At 27.8% G+C, this 21678-nt stretch overlaps 1 protein-coding gene across 16 annotated transcripts in view; it reads right to left on the reverse strand.

Annotated features, from left to right (window-relative positions):
* LOC129909023 (cAMP-specific 3',5'-cyclic phosphodiesterase) overlaps positions 1–21678 on the reverse strand; it is a 308658-nt gene that overhangs the window by 4662 nt on the left and 282318 nt on the right. For 13 of the 16 annotated variants that reach the window (XM_055985942.1, XM_055985944.1, XM_055985943.1 and 10 more), the window contains 6 exons: positions 6729–6833; positions 6347–6515; positions 6145–6238; positions 1689–1999; positions 1330–1594; positions 1106–1220 (listed from right to left, as the gene is read on the reverse strand). In XM_055985942.1, the coding sequence (XP_055841917.1) occupies positions 1106–1220; positions 1330–1594; positions 1689–1999; positions 6145–6238; positions 6347–6515; positions 6729–6833 (1059 nt within the window). The remainder of the gene's footprint in view (positions 1–1105; positions 1221–1329; positions 1595–1688; positions 2000–6144; positions 6239–6346; positions 6516–6728; positions 6834–21678) is intronic. The other 3 variants (XM_055985952.1, XM_055985945.1, XM_055985947.1) reach the window with 1 other exon arrangement.

Consider the following 21678-nt stretch of genomic DNA (forward strand, 5'->3'; position numbering starts at 1 on the left):
CAGTCCAAAGTTATGAGGTAACAAACATACAAAAAAAACAAAAAAAGAAAAAAAAAATACAGGCGAATTGAATACCTCCTCCTTTTTGGAAGTCGGTTATATTTTCAACCCAAATATATTTCAGTTGCAATATTTTTTTTAATGCAAAATTTCTGTGTTTGCAACAAATATTTTTTTTTAATGCAATTTTTTTTCAGTTGCAATAAATATTTTTTTTCAATTTCAAATGAATTTTTTTAAATTGATATTTTTACTACTCTGCCCTTAACTACTATAATAGTAATGAGAATGACTTTATATTTTTATCGCTAAGCCTAGTACAAAATTGTAAATTGAATTGAGTTGAAATTTGTTGTTGTTAACAGCATATAATGTTTGCTCAGCTAATTGCTGAGTTAATACAAAAACAATAATGAATACACCGAAAAAAAAAACCAATATCAATTTAACATTTTTTAAATATCAAATTAACATTTTTTAAATATCAGTCAAAAATGATCTATAAAATGTGTTTTATGATATTTAAAATGTTAAAACAACATTTTTATTATCAGGATGATATTTAAATGTCACATTTTGGAAATTTTTTTTGATATTTTATTATCATTTTTTCATATCAACTTCTCATTCCAAATTATTGAAAAATATTAAATAAAAAATTCTTAATGTGTACTAATTTAAAGGCGCTTAGTGTTTTTTCGAAGTAAAATGTATGATTTACTGAGAAAATTTGATCGGCACTAAGATTTTACTTCACATAGTTTGGGAGAAAATAACAAAACAATTATAACACCTATAATAGAAAAAATAATATCACCACTATATTATAAAAGAATATTAACTTTCAGTAATGTTTTGAAAAAAGAAATTAAAAATAATAAAAACGAAAAGAAATAGGTTTCATTATAATAAACTACAACGTAAAATCTAGTCCACATTGATATACATATTAATTGTCAAAGTGAAATTTTCAATATCCACTTAAACTTAAAAAAAATGTCAAAATGATATTTTAATTGTCAAAGTGAAATTTTCACTATCCCACCTGAAATTAAAAAATTTTTTTTTTCTCACAAAAAAAAAAAAAAAAAAAAAAAATACTTACTTTTGCATATTACAAAATATATCGCAGCCTGTATTTTGCAGTAGTTTAAAGGCAACCGCTAAATGATGATTTTCCAAAACAGATTCGTCATTGTACATTAACGCTAGTTCAGAACCTTTAAAGAAACAAAAAAGCAATTCAATTATATATAAATAAGAACAGAACTTTGAATATCTTTTTATCCCTTTCATTACGCGGTTAAGTTAAAAAGAGGGAAAACATACTTGAATTAACTAAAAATTGATTTGTTAGGCCCGGATGATCCACATCATGAATGCATGCCGCAAAGAGGGCGCCGCCAATTTCTAATGGCGTAAATACACCCTCCAGGGCCGGAGTATTTAGCAGCACATTTGTACTTTGGGTAACATCAGCTGCATGTAATGAATTATGAAATGGATTGTCTTTAACGTAATGGTCCTCCAAAGTAGTCATGAAATTGAGAAAAGTTTTCGGTGGTATCATAAGACTGGTCAGTAATTCTCTACTCTGTAATATAAAAAAAAAAAAAAATACAGTCAGTTCATTGTATTTGTTTTAAATAATTTACTATTGTTTTAAATGGATGACATTATAAAATTACCTGAAATATTGTATAAGCGACACAGGTAAGCGGCCTATGGACACTCAAATCACCGATTCTAAATATATCAATACCCCAAGTGTCTAGATCACCCAGATGCGTGCCCAGTGCATTTTCGTGAGGTGTTTCGACTCCAAACGTTGGCAACCGCTCACCAGTAAATGAGTTTGTGTGCGATAAGGGTCTTTTAACACCTGATATTTGAGACATTGGCGGGCCACGTGGCGAACGGGCGCGAGGATACGGTACCACATGTTGATCTGTGTTTTCTTCCACACGCAACGATGGCAAATCAAATTCTTGTTGTTTGTCTGCAAGATAAAGAATTATTTGTTTTATTAATATTGGTATGTACCTATACATATGTAAATAATTAAGAAAATTCTTGATATTTTGCTGAAAAATGTGACTAATAGACTTACATATGTTAAAAAAACACACTCTTAAGTATACTCAGTAGAATGGTTAAAGGTACTGGCTTAAGAAACTGAGAGGTACATGTTAGCACACATTTTTACTACTGAATGGGATCACCCAGACGATTAAGCTGTTTCTTTACAAGCAACTTAGAAGGCCTTCAGCTACCCAATTTGGTAAAAAAGAAAGATCTAACGAATCTGCACTGGGTTGCAATTGGGCAGGTTGCGAAGGAAATGTGTCCTGTCCTATTGCATCCTAGCGAAGAATATATCTCAGCAACAGGGAGAAGCAGTACATACATACCGCATCCGCTAATAAAGTTTCATCAAGACTTTACCTGAGCAAAAACCAACAAGTTAGCTTCGAATACTTTTTAAACGTCGAGTTGAGCATTTGACAGATTATGGTTACTCTACTCTGTTAAAAAATTTGGGGTAGTATCTACGAAAATTTAATACTTTGAATGTATTACATTCCTATTTTCAATAAAAGATTATTATGATTATTTTTGTATTAAAAAATCAAGGATTTTCTATTAAATACTAAGTTTTAAAATACTCGAATGATATTTTTTTTTTCTTTTTTAAAATTTTATTTTAGGTCTTTTCTTTCTTATTTCTTTAAATCGAAACAAAATATTACTGAAAATATGTAATTGTTGATCAGAAATAATAATAAAGGTGATATTATTGTCTCTATTTTATTTGTTTCGCAAGTGTGCAAATAGACCAGGGTCGATAATTTTTGAAACCAAAAAAAATTATAGTAGAATGAAACCGATTGGAAAAGGAGGTGAATATGATAAGATTGAAAGGCGAATTTTTTATTTTTAACTTTTTCAACAAAAATTTTTTATGTCTCAAATACACTGTAATTTATTTGATTTAAAATATTTATTTTTTCACCTTATTTTGACCTAATATCAAAAAAACACCCTAATTTTCAATCGAAAATTCACGTGTCAAAATATCAGGGGTCGAATAACGGCACACGATTACGATCATACGTTTACGTTTTGACTATTTCTGTCTCTATTTAATTATTAGAAAACGATAGGGACACATAGCAACCATTCGTTAACGAACGTTTGTCGTAATTCGACCCCAGCTTTTTTCAAAAAGTCGGTCTGTATTTCGTTCGTAAAAATGTCTACTTTCAGATGGTGTAAAAAAAAATTACATTAGTATACTATTGTACATGTTCTCGTAATATGCAAAAAATGAAAAAAGCTTGAATTCGAATTTTTTTTTATCATTGTTTACAATCTTGGCCTATTTATTAAAATTTACACTTTAATTACTCAAAAACCATAAGATTTCATGTTATATTAATAAATCTTACGGTTTTTGAGTAATTAAAGTGTAAATTCAATTTCAAGCTTTTTGCATTTTACGAGAACATGTAGGTACTATAGTATACTAATGTAATTTTTTTTTACACCATCTAAAAGTAGACATTTTAACGAACGAAATACCGACCGACTTTTTGTAAAAAGCTGATATTTTGACACGTGAATTTTCGATTGAAAATTAGGGTGTATTTTTGATATTAGGTCAAAATAAGGTGAAAAAATAAATATTTTAAATCAAATAAATTACAGTGTATTTGAGACATAATAATACATGTTTTCACAAAATTTCGTAAAAAAAAAAAATTTTTGTTGAAAAGAGTTAAAAATAAAAAATTTTCCTTTCATTCTTAACGAACGAAATACCCACGACTTTTTGAAAAAAGCTGATATTTTGACACGTGAGTTTTTGATTGAAAATTAGGGTGTTTTTTTTTGATATTAGGTCAAAATAAGGTGAAAAAATTAGTTCTTTAAATCAAATAAATTACAGTGTATTTGGGACATAATAATGTATGTTTTCACAAAATTTTGAAGAAAAAATTTTGTTTTTTGAAAAAAGATAAAAATAAAAAACCAAAAACTCGGTTATTTGAATTTTTCACATAAATTTTGAGTTTATGTGCAAAAAATTGTCGATACGAAAATTGTAGATCTTTTTACTACCTACAATTTTGCCATACAACTTTTTTCCATAGGACTTGTAGTTTTGCCGGAAATCGAGATATACCATTTTTTACCACCCACTTTCCGAACTCGGCTCGCCCGTAATTTATTTTTCCTTTCATTCTTATCATATTCACCTCCTTTTCCAATGGGTTTCATCCTACTATGATTTTCTTTTACTTTTTAATGTTTTTGAAGGCTTCGGCACTGGTCTAAAAAGTGTGTGAAGTAAAATTTAGTTGCATGGTGAAATTTTCTCAGGAACTCATACATTTTATTTAGAAAAAATACATAGCACCTTCAAATTAGTGCAAATTCACAATTTTTGTTTTCAATTTCTTTTTATTAAAAAGAGGGTTACCAAATGGATCTTTTTTTAGACAAAATATTTTTATAGGTACCTACCTACTTTTTCAGATTATGGTAGCCCTCAAACCAAGGACAAAAATTTCTGTTATCTATTATAAAATGGCTGCTGATGTCATTTAGGGTTTGAATACAATTTTAATTAAATTTAATATTCTTGTGTTAAAAACAAAGAAGATGAGTGTTAAATTTCAATTCTAGCAAAGAAAAAGTTATAACTTAGGTGGATAGGAATTAGTTTTTAATTCAAATTTCTTATATCAAGGGGCACGGTAGTGCCCAGCCAAGTTCTCTGGCAACTTTGGCACTACACCCTTATTTACAGGAAACAACTCAGGCCATTTTCGACCCCCCTCTAACTTCCACACTAAAGATGCTAGAAATTTCAAACTCGCTACATTTATTGAGCTTGTCAAACCCAAACTCCTCACAAAATTTCAGCCTATTACGATGAGTAGTTTCTGAGATATAGGGCTTCAAAAATCGCAAAAACCGTAGCTGACTGACTGGATGACTGATTCACTCACTCACTGACAGATCATCAAAATTATGGAGAACTTCCCGTTAACGTAGAAACTTGAAATTTTACACGGTGATAGGACTTGTGGTTTATACAAAGGGAAAAATCCAAAATTTGAGATTTTCAATTCAGGGGGCGTGGCATCCGCCCATTTCCGCTGAATCTTACTTGGCAATTTTTGAAATAACTTTAAAAATCGGTAATTAAAAGAAAAATTGTCAAGAGAACAATCAAAATTTTATTGATACGAATTTGAACCCAAACTTTAGAACTTGGTACACTTTTACATGTCAGTACTTTTTGTGCCAGCATAATTTCAACATAGGAGAACTTGGCTCCTTTTTTAACAGTAATGTTTTTGTTGTGATTTTAATACTCTTGAATTTTAATATTTTTGTATTCAAAATAAGGTTTTTAATACAAAAATATTTGAAATTTAAATAAAAATTGATTTTAAAACTGCGTAATAAAATCAAAATATTTAAAACACTGTACCAACAAAAAAATTCATTCCTATCTTTCTATTCCTTCTAACTAGTGCCGTACAGTATGCTTTTAAAAGACCCTTTGTCTTACAGGCACATAGTTAAAAAAAATAGGTATTGAAAAAAGCCTAATTCCAAAGGTTGTCTTAAAAACTACGACAGAATTTTTAACTTTATCCATAAACTTCATTTCCTAGGATTTTTCTTAGAACTATTCACAATTATTTTTTTTTCTTTTTTTCTTCCAAGAACTTCTTTGTTCAAGTGGATGGTTGTAAATCTTAAATGAAGTGCATCAGAGCTGGAGTTGCTCGAAGATCAAAACTTCCCTTATATTCATATTGATTCATTGAGCTACATTGTCTTAACTAACAAACCAAATTGACAACTATTTCTAAATATATGAATATGTATTCTAAAATTCTTTGTGCATGTCCTCCGTCCGTCAAGCAATAAACCATTGAGGAAAAACCTCAAACAAAATAAAACTTGTAGACCTCTCATGTCTTTGGAAATTTTCTTAAACAAATTGAAAAAGCACTTGACAAAGATCGTTTATAATTATGTCTAACTGTCAAAATTTTAAATAGATGAAAAGAACTTTTAACAAATTCCATGCACAAAACTATTTTAGATGAAAGAAAAACTTACCCAAAAATGTCGAACAAATATATTCCGATATTTGATTTCCCGATCTACTCGACTCACTAAAGTGCGACAGCTCTTTGTTCAGCATACGTTTGAACTGCAAACAAACAAAAATAGAAAAAAAACAAAATTTATAGTTTTAAAAAATTACCATCAGGACAATATTTCAAATTTTTTTTTAATTATGACATTTTTTTATATGTACCTTAAGCGATGCCATATCCGACACACTTCTATGAGTTTGAATTGTATCCAACTGGTCCAGACACCAATCGAGCTCTTCAATAGTATCGGTGGCCAAGCGATTATATGTTTCATCTCCTTGGACTAATTGCACTCGATTGGCATTTGAAGGAGGTGTAGGCCGCCTGGATCTTTGGTTTATTAATGAACGAATACGCAAGTTTTTTGTTTTGGTTTCCACAAATCGACAACAGTGACATTGTTAACATCAAACAAATACGTAGTTGGGTTTTTTTGGACGAATTGACGAACAATAAACGATAGGAGAAACATACAAAAAAAATAACAAAAAAACAAACTTTAAAAACAAAAACACACAAAGGAGTTTTGAAAGGTTTGCTTACTTGTTTGTCGCTTGGACATTTGTCAGACTTAAAAGGTTGTTCCGCACTGAACGCAAACTGGCTAAAATTTGGGCAAATGGTGTCACAATAAGATCTTCTCCATGGCTATAAAAATTTAAACTTTTTTTATAAGAATTTTTTTTTTTTTTAAAGAAAGGTTAATGAAAAAAAGCTAAATAAAGCAAGGCGGAATGAAGTAATAAAAGAATATAAAATGAATGAAGCAATTTTAACTAGTTTTAAAAATTTGCCAAAAATTTTAAGGTAGGTAAGGGTTTCAATATCTACTGAGAAAACTACAGTTATTTGCTTAAAACAAGGCACGAATGCCATTGATGTCATGCTTGATTTTTTTTTCTTTTAGCGAATTCTCCTCAGCAATTATTTTTTAATAGCTGCCTTGTAAGATTTAAATTATGAGAAACATGGATCAATTCTAAAAAAATTCTGAATATATTTAATATGCATTTAAAGATTTCATTTCTTGATTTTTTTATTTATTTTTTAAACTACCAACTAAAAACGTAACTGCTAAACATTAAGTTTAGCTGCAATAAACAAACTATAAAAGATTTTCTTAGCGAAGCTGTTCCGATTTCCGAAATTCGTGTTAATGACCTACAAACAACATCCAAACAAAAATCTTGTATTAACTTCAAGTAGGTACTTAAACCAAAAAAATGTTTATTGGTTTTTGGACTGAAGGTCAGTGTTTTTCGCAACTCTAAATGGAAACAGGCAAGGATATGAAAATTTGCTGAAATCAAAATTTTGAATAGGTATTTTGTGTTTCCCTAAGAAAGGTCTCTGCTGAACAACGATGCTAAAAATTATCACGCAACCCTTAAATGATCAACCTCTTAATAAACTTATCAAATTAATATTTTTTGACACATTTGTATAAAAATATGTTAATTTTTTTATTTAAAAAATTAAAAGAATTTTATTTTAAGTTCAAAATTTTTTAAATTTAAAATTGCATTTTTTATGACTCTAATATTTTTCCAACAGTGTACTAAAATTAAACAATGGAAAATTTTAATTTTTACCAAAAAGGTATCCCAAAAGTAGTTATGCAAACTTAATTTGGTAACTTTTTCATCTGGAGTCTTTACGGGATTCGATTTAATGCACTTCTTGCAAAAATTCCAAAAACCTTTTTTTGAACTAGAATTTTGGTTCCCTGCCTTAATTTGATTTATTTTTTGTTTTAATTCTTTAACTTTATCAGTTCGAAGTTTAAGTGAAATTTTTGTAATTTCTAACTTTAATTTAAGAACACCCTGTATTTTATTGTTTAATATACTTGGTTAAAACTTACAACAGAACAGGGTTAATATAATCAATATAATTAAGTGAAATAATTTAGAAAATTAAAAATCAATTTTAAATCCGGGGTTTTTGTTTACCTTTACAAAAAAAATGCCATTTTTTACGGGCATTTAATTTTTTGTATAAAAAGGACTAGAACTAGAGAGATTCTTCGAATTAAATTTCCTTCCCATCTTAATTTTTCAATAACTTTTCTTATATCTTCCATAAATCTTTTGTTTCACAATAAAATCAAAATAACAGCAGTTGTCCTTTGTTTAAATAATAAAAATAATAATATAAATTTTTCGAAAACGCAATAAATGAAAAAAATATTTTGTATGAGTTTGACTGACAAAAGAAAAAACAAAAATTATTATTATTATTCCCACATTCCTTTCTTGGTCATATTTTATTTGTTTTTCTTTAAAAATTTTGAATGGCTCGCTGTGAAGGTACTCGTCCATACAAATGGCGCAGCGAGCGTTGAAAAAGAATATTAATGCCAGTGCCCTTTGGCATATTTTTAAAATTGAAATTAAAATAAATGTTCAATATTCGTACTTTGTTTTTTTTTTTGTTTTCATTTTTATTTATCCAACGTAAAATATTTACATATAGACATGAGAAACGTACATTAATGAAGAAAACAAAAAAATATATATATAATTTCACAAATTCACACAACACATTTTTGAGTTCCGCAAATATATGATTGAAATTGTCTTTCAAAAACAACATCCGTCGAGGCGAGGTTAGTGTGCTATTTTTACATTAAAACACACCCACGGTCAATGAATTACATACATTTGACAAGATTTGTTCATACGAATGAGATTTGTTTTCATTTTATAATAATGTAGGGGAGAATGGGTAAACTTTATACATTTGATTGAAAACAAGAAATAAGTACAGTGGTGGAAAAATAATTAGAAACGAGCTCTTTCATTTCAAAATGTTTGTATGTTCTTAATATGAATAAAAAATATTAGAAATATTTTTTAACAGAGGTATTTGAAGAGCTTGATGTTTTACTAAGGATCTCCTCTTTATTGCACCTTCTTTTTCTAAAATATAAGGGGTTTGTGTGTCAGGAATATTGTTAAGGACGTTTTATTATTTTTTTGGAACATGTGGCATTTTTCGAGGACTGCAACCACATTAACCAACTAATAGAAATTAGTTGGTGATAGTCCTTTTTATTAATTGTACGTTTAATTAATTGACCAAGTTTGGCAAATGTAAATGCTAAAAATCAAAAACAGGATATTTCTTAATAATTTTTCCTCAGTGTTTCTAATTATATTTCCACACAAAATTGGACTATATTTTAGATTTTTTGCAATATTTTTCTTTTGTTGGATAAATTCTAAAATTTTTTTCTTAAAATGTTACAAGGATTGTATCATCACTTGTGTTTGCTAAAAATTTGTTAAATATTTTGTATTTATAGTAAGAAAAAAATAACATTTTGTAAACAAAGGAGTATGTTTCTAATTATTTTGCCACCACTGTATACAAGACTGTAAACATTTTGTTGTAAACTAGTTCAAATATAAACATTGATTGATTCACTGCCCAGCACACAAACATTTTCCAGACCGTTGTTTATCATTGCATTAGTTTTTTTCTAGCAGCTCTAGTTTTTAAATTATTCATACATGAAAAGGCATAGAAATTCATACAATTCTTTTTTGTAAATTTTGTTTTTATTTAAAAAATTTGTTTTTGTATTTTAATACATTACATTCGAAACAAATTTTTCCAAAAACAATATAAAAACGCTTGTAATAATAAAATCTAAAAAAAACAAAATAGTATGAAACTACCCCAAAAATGTGAAAAATTAAAACATCTAAAAAATAGAGGTCCGAGAAAGCAACCATTGTGATTTTTAGGCTAAGTGAACACAAATGCATTAGGTTCTATAAAAAAATTTCTGGAAAATGTTAACAAACAGTTAAAATAATCATAACTTTAAAATAAGTACGAAATTACCCCCAAAATGTGGAAAACTAAAATATTTCAAAAAATAGAGCTTGTAGAAAAAAATTAATGTGATTTTTAGGTTAACTGACCCCAAATACATTGAGATTAATATAAATTTTTCTGGAAAATATTTATAAACGCTCAAAATAAGAAAAACTTAAAAATTAGTATGAACATTTCTCCAAATATGAAAAAATTAAATATTTCAAAAACTAGAGCTGCTAGAAAGAAACCAATATTATTTTTGATCTTACTGAACCCAAATCTATAAAATGTGATATAAATCTTTCTGGAAAATTTTAAAAAGTTGAAAATTGTTGGCCAGTTTTATTGTTCTTTGAAGGCTTTAGTACCTTAACTTTAGTGGTAATTTTTCAGTCCAGAAAATGTACCAATAGTTCTTTAGACAGTCTAATACCAAGTTTATACGATTTCTTGTTGATTGTTCCTATCTGTACGTGACGTTCTTTTATTTTTATCTTAAATAAATTTATTAAGTACATAGTTCAATTTTTTTTATTCGTCGAAGTTAATTCAGACGTATCCATAGGAATTATTGCAAACGGTTTGAAAATATGAACAGTATATTATGAGATTTTTCTGGACGTTAGGACAAAATCGTTTGTAGATATTTCAAAGAGACCCAAACCACCTATTTCTCTCCTAACAAAAGTCCAAATCAAATACAAAAAGAAAACACTTATTTTATTAGTCATCGAATCCTCTTGTGACCTTAACAAATACATTTTTTTTCTATAATAAATAACAAAAGCTTGAATCTCTCTAAATTTAAAAACAAACGAAAAATAAAATGCCGCCAATTTTCACCCAAAAATATCTTAACAATAGCTATGTCCATTTAATAATACAAACAATTAGTCATTATCATTAGGTATACTGTAGAATATTTTGAAAAAAAAAAAAAAAAACACTGAAACAATATAAATGTATGTAAATTAATTTTAAATTATAAAAGTACATTTTCTATTTTTAATTCTAATAATAAATAAAAAGTATCTATTTGAAGATTGAACATGAACGTGCATATTGCATCCGGTGCGACATCACATTTTTAATATTTAGTAGGTTATGGTCACGAGGTAATTTTTCGATTAGTTTCATCAAACATTTATTTATTAGGTACCTCGTAAAATATGTATTTTCTTAATATGTAATTTTAATGAAAATGTAATTACAAAAAAAAAAAAAAACGCGTCTCGGAAACACAGTGTTTAGGATGTCCGTTATTTCGAAAACTGAGTTTTATTTTGGATTGTATATTTTCGAAATGAAACCTTAGATTACCAGTCAAATTAGTAATATAAAGAAACTTGATATTCGTAATTCGTATTTGAAAAATCATGGAAAACGGTTTTGTGTTTTCGGTGTTTTTTCCTTGAATTTTATATAAAAGAGGATTTCAAACTTTTTTGAATTCTTTTTACCTACTTTTTTACTTTGGCATCATTTTATTCAGGAAAAATCGTTATTGTGCATTTCTGATTACGAAAGATAAATTTATTTTTTTAAAAGTGAAGCTAAAAATTAAATTTTTGAATAAAAGTAGTTAAAACACTTCGTTGTTATTTTTTAAACTCCTAAAAATGTAAAAGGGCAATTCCATGGTAACTCACGTTATTCACAAAAATTTCCAACACATATGTAAATAATTTTTTTTTGTCAATTTTAATGTAAATTGATACGAAATTACTATCCATGAATAGAGCATAACTATTACTTTCATAATTAACTAAAAAAATTTACTTTATTTTTAACATTTGCTTGGGAAAAATAAAAGTTTGATGGTAACTCACGTTACAAAAATCGGACACGAATTTTAAGAGTCCGACAGTATGAAGTTTTTATGTGAAATTAAGAATCTTTATTTGTTTTTAATGAAGATTCCATACATAAAAAATTACAAGCTTTTAATATAAGTGACAAAAGGAAACATTTTTTCAATATTTCGAGGAAAAATTTTAAAATATTTAGGTAACTCACGTTACATTATTTTGGTAACTCATGTTACCTGTGATTTGTAGTTGTAAATGTAAAGAAAAGATGCATTTTCACTCAATTTTTTTTAAATCGAATATTGTGTAACGAAGCTTGCTTAAATGTTAATTTATTTTACCAATAACGAGGGGGTGTTGTCATCGTCACTATTAGACTCATCATGTTTTTAGTTTCCTTGTTTTTCCGTCATTTTCATCTGAAATTCTTCTGTTGTTGGCAAGCTTATGCTATAAAAATGCTTTAAGATTATTTAAACACCCTGAATTTGATGTCTATCCATAAGGGAATACAACAAAGAATCTCTTCTTGCAACTTGCAAAAAGAGTTGACGTTTTGTAAATAGAAATTTGCTAATAAAAAAAGTAAAAAAGACTGCATAATTTGTTCAAAATTCGTGTCCACTTTTTCATGGAACTACCCAAAAGACATTTCATAACCGCTAAAAACCTTAAAAAATTAAAAATTATTATTTAATAATTTAATTTTTTTTTTAAATTTCACTTGTAGTTTGTTTTATTTTTTGTTTAAAAATTTAAAAATTTTTATTTTGCTATGAGAAATTCTAGGTTATTTTAGGGCTGATTTTTCAATCGTCAGGTAGATTATACTGGTTAACAAGGGTTCTGTTGCCGGAACCAAAATATACTTTTCTGAAGGTTTTCGGTGTCGAATCCGAAGTCAAAAAAATTCTAGCAGCTCGCGTTTTTGAAATATTACCGTTAGAAAATGCAAAAAAAACTTTTTTTGACTACTTCGGACGTTTTTTTTTCATGTAAGAAAATTTTTTAAAATTAAAATTGTAACGGTTTCTAAATCTTTCCGATATCTTTCGTATAGGTCGAGATATCTTAAGATGAAGTAAGTGTGTTTTGCTCAAAAATCATAGAGGATGTAATAACTTTATACCAGGGTTTCTGGGATACGAAATATGATGTCCGACTATTGTTGGTCTCTTATATGTCATTTTCCAAAGTCAGCACACCAGAGGAGAGCCTTAAAACGAAGTTTTTTGGAAACTAATGGTTAATTTATTTTTTTAAATAAAGTTTTTCTAAGTAAATACATGTTTTTTTCTGTTTTATATCTACTTTGCTGAAACTAAGAAACTAGATCTGATGAAAGTCTTTTAATTACATTTTTGAAAAGGGTATTAAATATGTAGTCAGCAACAGCTAAAATTTTTTCGACAACACATGTGCTGCTTGGCTTACCAATGTATTATAAAGTTATTACATCCTCTATGATTTTTGAGCAAAACACACTTAGTTCATCTTAAGATATCTATACCTATACGAAAGATATCGGATAGATTTAAACAGATTTTGAAAGAAAAAAAACAGGTCTTTTAGAAACCGTTACAATTTTAATTTAAAAAAATTTTCTTACATGAAAAAAAACGTCCGAATTAGTCAAAAAAACGTTTTTTTTGCATTTTCTAACGGTAATATTTCAAAAACGCGAGCTGCTAGAATTTTTTTGACTTCGGATTCGAGTTAAGCACACCTTCATAAAAGTATACTTTGGTTCCGGCAATAAAAAAAGTTTAATTTTGTAAACCAGTGTTATCAGAAGAATAAATGTCAATATAAAAAAACTTTTATTCCTTGGAATAAGCTCTAACTGAATTATCTGACTATTGAAAAATTAGGTATACTCAATAACACATGTTGCTGACTGAAATGATGCGAAATTAAAAAAAAGTAGAAAAAAAGTTTAAAATATTATTTGATAAGTTGAAATCATAGTTAATATTTGTTCGAAAACAACACCAAAAAACATAGAAACTGTTATAACTGGAGAACGAAGAAAAAACGAGAAAATTACCTCATTTGACTCAGAATAATTCAGCTAGAACTCATTGGAACCTTTGCAAACAAAATGAGCTAAATCTCTTTTCTCAGTTTCGACAACATTTTTTTGAGATTGATCTAATTTTCTTGAGACAGATCTCAAGAAAATGTTCTTAAAAGTAATAAATGAGCTTAAGTCCAATTTTTTTTGCATAAGACCAATTTTATTTAAATTATGTCAATCAGAAATAAACTCGATATCACTTATGCAAAGAAATTCTTAGGTATAAGGTCCTGGTTCATTAATATTGCAATAAAAATATCGGTCCTAAGTTTGACTTTCAAATTGCGAGTCGTAAACTGTCCCTCACGTATTTATGTATATCGCAAGTTAAAAATTATCATATCAAAAAGTTGTTGTCCATGGCGCGCAAAAACCTGCTTGGAACTTATATATAACACTGGTTTTACAAGGGTTCTGTTGCCAAAACAAAAATATAATTTTCTAAAGGTTTTCGGTGTCTCGAATCCGAATCAAAATCAAGATCTTGAAAGAAGGAAAACAGTTCTTTTCGAAACCGTTACTAAACATGTTCAAATAAATTTTCTTTTATACAAAAAAATGGTCCGAAATAGTCAAAAAAACGTTTTTTTGCGTTTTCTAACGGTAATATCTCAAAAATGGAAGCTGAATATTTTTTTCTGACTTCGGATTCGAGTTCAGCACACCGAAAACCTCCAGAAAAATATATTTTTGTTACGGCAACAAAAAAAAATTTTAATTTTGTTAACCAGTGTAATCAAACAAATACATTTATGTTTTACTAGAAGTCTCTTCAATGACTAGAACATTTTAAGGTATCAAATTGGTTCATTATTTGTTTTGCTACCTCAATAAATGGATAATAATAAAAATACAAAGGTTTATATTATTATTATGATTTAAAATAATCAATAAAAGTAATCATAAATATAAACCTTGAAAATAAATGTGTTAAAATATATATGATATCTGCGATATAAAATGAAAATTTATTGTTTACTTTAATAACAAAGCAATATTTATTGTGAAACAGTGAATTTCGTTTATTATCTTTAAAATGTGCCAAATTAATTATAAACAAAAGAAAAACAAACAAAACATTGGACATCTAAACTTAATTGCTTTGACACGAATAAGTTTTAATTTGTAAAAGATGTGTATCTAGGTTTATTTCAAACAAAAAGATTAACATCTCACCAATAACAGGAAAAAAAAACTTTTTGTTAATAAAAAAATAGTTATATTTCGAAATTTCCCGACAAACAATTTTGGTTCTATAAAGCTTTACAGATGCAATTGTTGCTTCTGTAAAGCATTATAGAAGCAAAATTGTTAGTAGGGTTAGTAGACTGAAAATACTATTCGAAATTATAAAGGTTTTAATTGAAATCATACAAATTCTTAAGACAAAACATGGTTTCTCAAAGAGTTTTTGCTGATTTTTAGTTTTTAAATTTTCGAGTAAATTCTTCTCTATATAAAAAAAGTAAAAGTAAAGAGGACAAAAGATTAAACTTTCAGATTGATTGACCACGAAGTGAGGGAAAGTATGAAACTGCGAGTTTTTTTTAACTCAAAAAATTAGTTTTACTTTCATATCTGTGTGGGATTTACTAACATACTCGTTAGGGTGCTTCTTATGTGGTCGAAAAAATCTTTTTCTCGATTTTTTAATGGGACACCCCTGCATTATGTTCTACCATAAAAGCATAGTATATGGTATTTTTTTCCGATTTTAATATTAAAATTTAGGGATCGCTACCGTTCACTAAAGATTTAAGTAAAAAAAAAGATCAATTTCAACAAAATTTTTTTTTGTTACAATACAAAGTACGCTTAAGACCCGATTTTTCAATCTTCTAATAAACAGTCAGTAAACTGTCTGTCGAATAAAGATTTTAGGTTCATAAACAATTATATAAAATCATTGAATTTTTCAATTAAGAAAGATCACTCAGTTAGCTATTCAACAGAATAACACAAAAAAAATGTCAAATTCAAAAATATTCAAATTTAAACTTTATTTTTATTCCACTGTATTTTTATCAAAATTTCTTTCAAAACAGTTAAAGATTTAATATAAAGTACCTAATTCTGATTACAAATTTTAAAATTTTCTGAGAAAAAAAAAACAAAATTTGGTGTATTTTTCAAAACTTTGAATTGTGGTAGCGACCCCTAGAACGTGTTTAAACTGGACCAAATTTTACCCAATTTATATTTAAGGCAGGAAGAACAAAATTAAAGGGTGTCCCATTAAAATTTCGAATTGATTTTTAAGAAGCACCCTAATACTCGTGCTGCAAAAAAATTGGTTCCAATTGCCTTAAAGTAATCTCATTTCACAAAAAAATTTAAGGAATACAGAATTTTTGCTTTAAGTCATCCTATGGAAAATTAAACTAACCCTTTCCAAATCAAATTGTTCCTTTTGCAAATCAAATCCACCTTCTTAGAGATCGAATGCTTAAACTACATAGAATCTGATGCATTCTCATTATTCTGTAGCCTGACCTCAATCTCATGAACAGAACAAGATATGTATAAGCTTTTATTCATGATTTTAATTAAAATTAATTAATTTAAAAGTTCAATTTTATTTCAGAAGATGAATTTGATTTGCAAAATCATAAATTTGGCTTACAAATTATTGAAATAAATCTGCGAAATGATAAATTTAATTTTCCTTGAGTCTGATCTGATGATTTATGCTGAACTTAATGTAACACCTCTAAAAAATATTTTATTTTTTAATTTATTTTTTTTATTTGCATGAAAATTAAAATAATTTTGCATACAATATTTCAGAGACATTCAATTTACTTTTGATTCCTAAAATGAGAAAAAAGCATGGTTTTTATCTGTCAATAACTTGTAATTTTTCTAAGGTATTATGTATGTTAGGTAGACCTTTTCAAACAAAAAAAAAAATAAGAAACAAAATTCTGTCAACATTCTGCTATTTTATCATTTGATGACGGGACTTAAAGTCATAAATCAAATTTAAATTTTTTTTTTTCAGAATCTAAATAAAAGCAGTAAACAAATAAATTTACTTATTTTTTCATCAATAAAGAAATAAATTTTTAATGTGTTTGTTGATCTGACGCTATTAAAATTAGCTCTCTAGACTACAGTTGGTTTTAACAAGTACATTGTAAAAAAAAAGATCATTGCATATAATTGAAAAGCATTTTACTCAATCAAAAAATGCAAAAGTGAAAGTCAGAAAGATTCTAATAAACAAAGACAAATGTCCGCCTTTGATGCAGGCATTTTATTACTACGAGAATTTTTTTTAATAAGAATACAAATAAAGATTTTTCTGTTGTTCAATGAGACAAATTAACATACATACTGTTTTGATGTTTTCAAAAATTAGTTTTAAATTTATTTTAAATGTTTTCATTGTTGTAGATAGTTTTGAGTTCTACAACTCCTTCATTATTTGATTCAAAATGAATGTCTTATCAGCTCTGTCTTCAGGCCCGTAGCCAGAGTTGAATTTAAGGTAGGGCAACAGTATTATCAGGTAGATAATCGTTTAATATTTGTTTTCTCAGTAAGTTCTCAACCTATTCTCATAAAAAGTACCTCGTTGAATTTAAAAAATAATTATAGTGTGTATAAATTATATAATATAAATTAAAAAAACCATTTTCTTTTAATAGTGTACCTTTAACTTAAATCGATAAAAAGTGGAAAAAATGTTGTTAAAAACAGCATTCTTGAAATTCTTGATCTTAAAAGGTCTAGGTTTTTTTTTTTTTTATCAAAACCACATGTATATGTTCCTGAAATGGCCTTAATATCTTTTTCTATACTCAATTCAGTTGAAAATTGACACTACTAGGATTTTAGCAATTGCTTTTTTTTACACAGTGCCTAATTTAGTTTCATTGTGTTTTTTTTTAAATCCCAATAGAGCACAATATACAGCCAATTTAAACCTTTTTTGGTAAAAATCTGCACTTGGTTTTCGGTTTTATCTTCGAGTCTACTCACATAATTTTTGACAATAGTAACTCTTGATGGAATTTTTAGACCTTAAAAATCAATTGAAAATTAACATTTTTCCAATAAAAGAATGATTTGTTTTTGGGAAAGTTAACATCATTAAACTTTTATTTTGTATCTGAGACTTTTGTGCTGAACTCGAATCCGAATTCAAAATATTTAGTTACTTTTTTCTTTTTTGAAATATTAACTCTGCGTTGCGATAATGCAAAAAAGGCGTTTTTACTGTTTTTATGGTTATGTTTTAAAGAACCGGTTTCTTTAAAAAAAAATGTCTTCTGTCAAAAACTGTTCAAATCTTTCCCATATTTTTTTTTATTGTCTGAGATATCGTCAGTTATTAGCCGTATTATAATTTCATAGAGCAGAAATATAACACCTTTTTTTATAAGTAGGGCATTTTTAAAAGAGGGGCATTTTTGAAGGTCGAACATTTTCACAAATAGGCCATTTTGAAGGTAGTGCATTTTTGAAGCAGGGAACTTTTAAAGCAAGATCAATTTTGAAGGAACGGCATCTTTATAAGTTGGGCATTTTTAAAGCTACAGCTTTTTTGAAGAAAGAACATTATCTTAAGTGCAGCCATATTGAAGTTAGGGCATTTTAAAAGCTATAGCGTTTTTTGTAGGAAGGACATTTTCATGGACGGGCATGTTTTCAGGTAGGGCATTTTTAAGGAAGGGACTTTTTAAAGTTAGATCATTTTTTGAGGGAACTGCATTTTTATAAGGGTATTTTTTAAGGTAAATCATTTCTGATGGTAGGGCATTTTTTTTAAAGGTAGGGCATTTAAAATTTAAGGTAGGGTATTGCCCCTCAATGCCCCCCCCCCCCCCTGGCTACGGCCCTGTCTGTCTTTGATGTTATTTAATACCTATATTTGTCTATCTTCTGAGGAAGAAAAGTGGACCGAACGAATAACTGCCCTATATTACGTCTAGTATTATCACAAATCGTCGGTGAAACCATACAAGTGTGTAACTCCATTTTAGCAAATTTTATAGGAGAGCATTAAAACTTCATCGTTTTGAAGGTATTTGTATGAGATTCCATTTTCTAATTTGCTAATAAAATAAAAACTATGATCTTTAAGGGGATTCCCAGTTTAAGGAACGGTAGATAGTAGGTTTGACTAACAGATGGTATTCAAATCGAATTTTGGGAAAATTTGGAGTTACACACTCCAATTACATATCTACGCCACTGAGCTAAAAAATATTCATATGCTTGATAAAGTCGTTAACTGTTATGTATTAATTGTTTTGTCTATTATACATATATTATATCATAATGAAGATTTCTGCAATACAGAATTTAAATAAGATTTTGTATGCAGAAAAAAATCTTATTTGACGGTTTATTTTTACAAAATGATTTCAATCGTGTGACTTGAATAAATCTTGTCATATTTTATTAATTTCTACCTTTCACTTACAACTGTCAATCTTGAGAGCAAAAACAAATTTGAGTGCAGCGTCTTTTTACAGTTTGTTAAAAAAGGATTTTACACTCTTAAGGCTTATTTCACAGTTCTTAACAATTTTTTTTTTTTGGTAGAACTGGAACATAAACATAATATCGTTATTTCGTTATGGCATAGCATCCCAAGTTTTCCCACAAAATAGTAGAAAGCATCACAAAAATTTTCAGAGTTCTTAACACATGCCGTACGTTCAGCGGGAAATATTATAATTCAAAAATCAAATTTCTATGAATTTGGCTATGTGTTGTTTGGATATTGACATTTACCCAAAAAAAAAAAAAAAAAAAAATGAAAAGAAAAGAAAAGCAAACAATTAAAACAAAAATTCGAAGGGTTGGGGTCAAAATCCCGAAAGCCGAAGACCCTAAATCCCGAAAACCCAGAAACCCGAAAACTCAAAATTCCAAACGGCATCTCAAAACCCAAAACACTTATATAAAATGACAAATTTGCGGAAATTTTTTCTGTTTTATTTTCGGGATTTTGGTTTTTCGGGATTTTGGATTTTAGGGATTCTGGGTTTTCGGGATTCTAGATTTTCGAGATTCTGGGTTTTCTGGGTTTTCAGAATTCTGTGTTTTCTGGATTTTATATTTCTGGATTGTGTCCGTCTCCCAAATTCGAAGCCTTTAGGGATCCATTTTACAAAAATAGGAAAAAAAAAAATCTGAAAAGATTCACGTTGAAAATAGTGGTACAGTTATGAACACTTATAATTCATTGATCTCTTGATTTATTTGATTAATTTCTTCAAGGGTAAGTGTTATAACCGGTCACTGTGGCTTTAATTAGTCTCGATGAATAAAAAAAAAACAAAGCCTGCTTAAAGAGATTTTGTAATTTTAGATTCGAAAAAAAAAATACTGTGTTGAAATTACAAAAACTCAAACATTTTTTAATCAACTTTTTTAATTGAAATTATGTTTTCTTTTCAAGCTTACTTTTTGTAGGTACATTTTCACAAAATTTCATCAAAATCCGACAGTTTGATTTGTATAAACGATAGAAATACAAAAATAGATGTTTCATTTTTCTCAATATTTTTGAATTTATATAGAAAGATGATCCAAATAAAAGTTGTTCTTTTAAAAGTGCCAAAATTTGATAAAAAAAAAAAAACTGAAAAGTAGTTCATGGCATCGATAAACCATTTCAAAAAGTACTAATGAGAAGAACACGTTTTAAGTTTAGATTTATTGACTAAGCCACTGCACTGGTTGTAACTCAAAAATAGAAGGCGTACTTTTTTTTGCGCGTTTTACACGAGTAAAATTTGTATTTGAGCGTCCATTTTAGTCATTTTTTTTTTGTGTTTTGTCATTTCCCAGTGTTAAATAAATTCGTTTGTTAACCCATTCGGTTCTCTTTGTCAGTTGCATTTCTTTTTACTAAGAACGTTAAGATTTTTAATGATGTGTTTTTATTTGGTGAATTAATTTATTGACAAATGAGTTCACATAAATAAATGATAAACAAGTGTAACTTTCTGTACATGAATACACACCTTGTTATCAAAAGTTTGAAAATAAAATTTTATCTCAATCAAAACTTCCAAACGACTACTGCCCTATTTACATCTACGTATATTGACAATTTGCCAGTAATTTTGACAAAATTTAAATTAATTTTCATATAGTTACGACATGGTTATAAAATAAAAATTCTGCCAAAAGTAGACACCTAATGACAAGTTGTTGATAGTGTAAATGGAGCATAACAGCCATTTGTTACACTTCACAACCAAACTATTTATGAAAGTATAAAAAAAAATTAAATGAAATATACTTAATGCCATCTAAATAAAAATGAAATACAATTGGAATCACTTCAACGCAATTCCTTGTTTTAATTACCCATATTATTATTAGTAAAGAGGAATTTCTTTGCAGACATTTTTTTTAGTTATCAGGGACGACTGGATTGATTTAAAAAAATGTTTACAGAAAATTATCAGCTGAAGCCAATAAATTTTCCATATGACTTCCTAGAACTATAAAAAGTGAAATTGAATATTGAAATTAAAAAAAAAAACTTTCAAATAACTTTTAACTTTATTAAAAGTATTTGAATTATTAAGAGCTGAAATCCCTGTTTTTTAATTAAAATAAAAGTAAAATAAAACTATCTTCAAACAAAAATCACAAAATTCAAATTTTGCAGAAAACTTATAAATACACAAAACAAGTTTATTCTCCGATAATGGGTTTTAGGAAGTTTTATCTTGAAACTAAAAGCAAAAACAAAAGCAAAAAAAACTTGTGATCATTAATTAATAATTTAACACACATTCTCACATTTAAA

Source organism: Episyrphus balteatus, chromosome 2, assembly GCF_945859705.1.
Source record: "Episyrphus balteatus chromosome 2, idEpiBalt1.1, whole genome shotgun sequence".
Lineage (NCBI taxonomy): Eukaryota > Metazoa > Arthropoda > Insecta > Diptera > Syrphidae > Episyrphus > Episyrphus balteatus.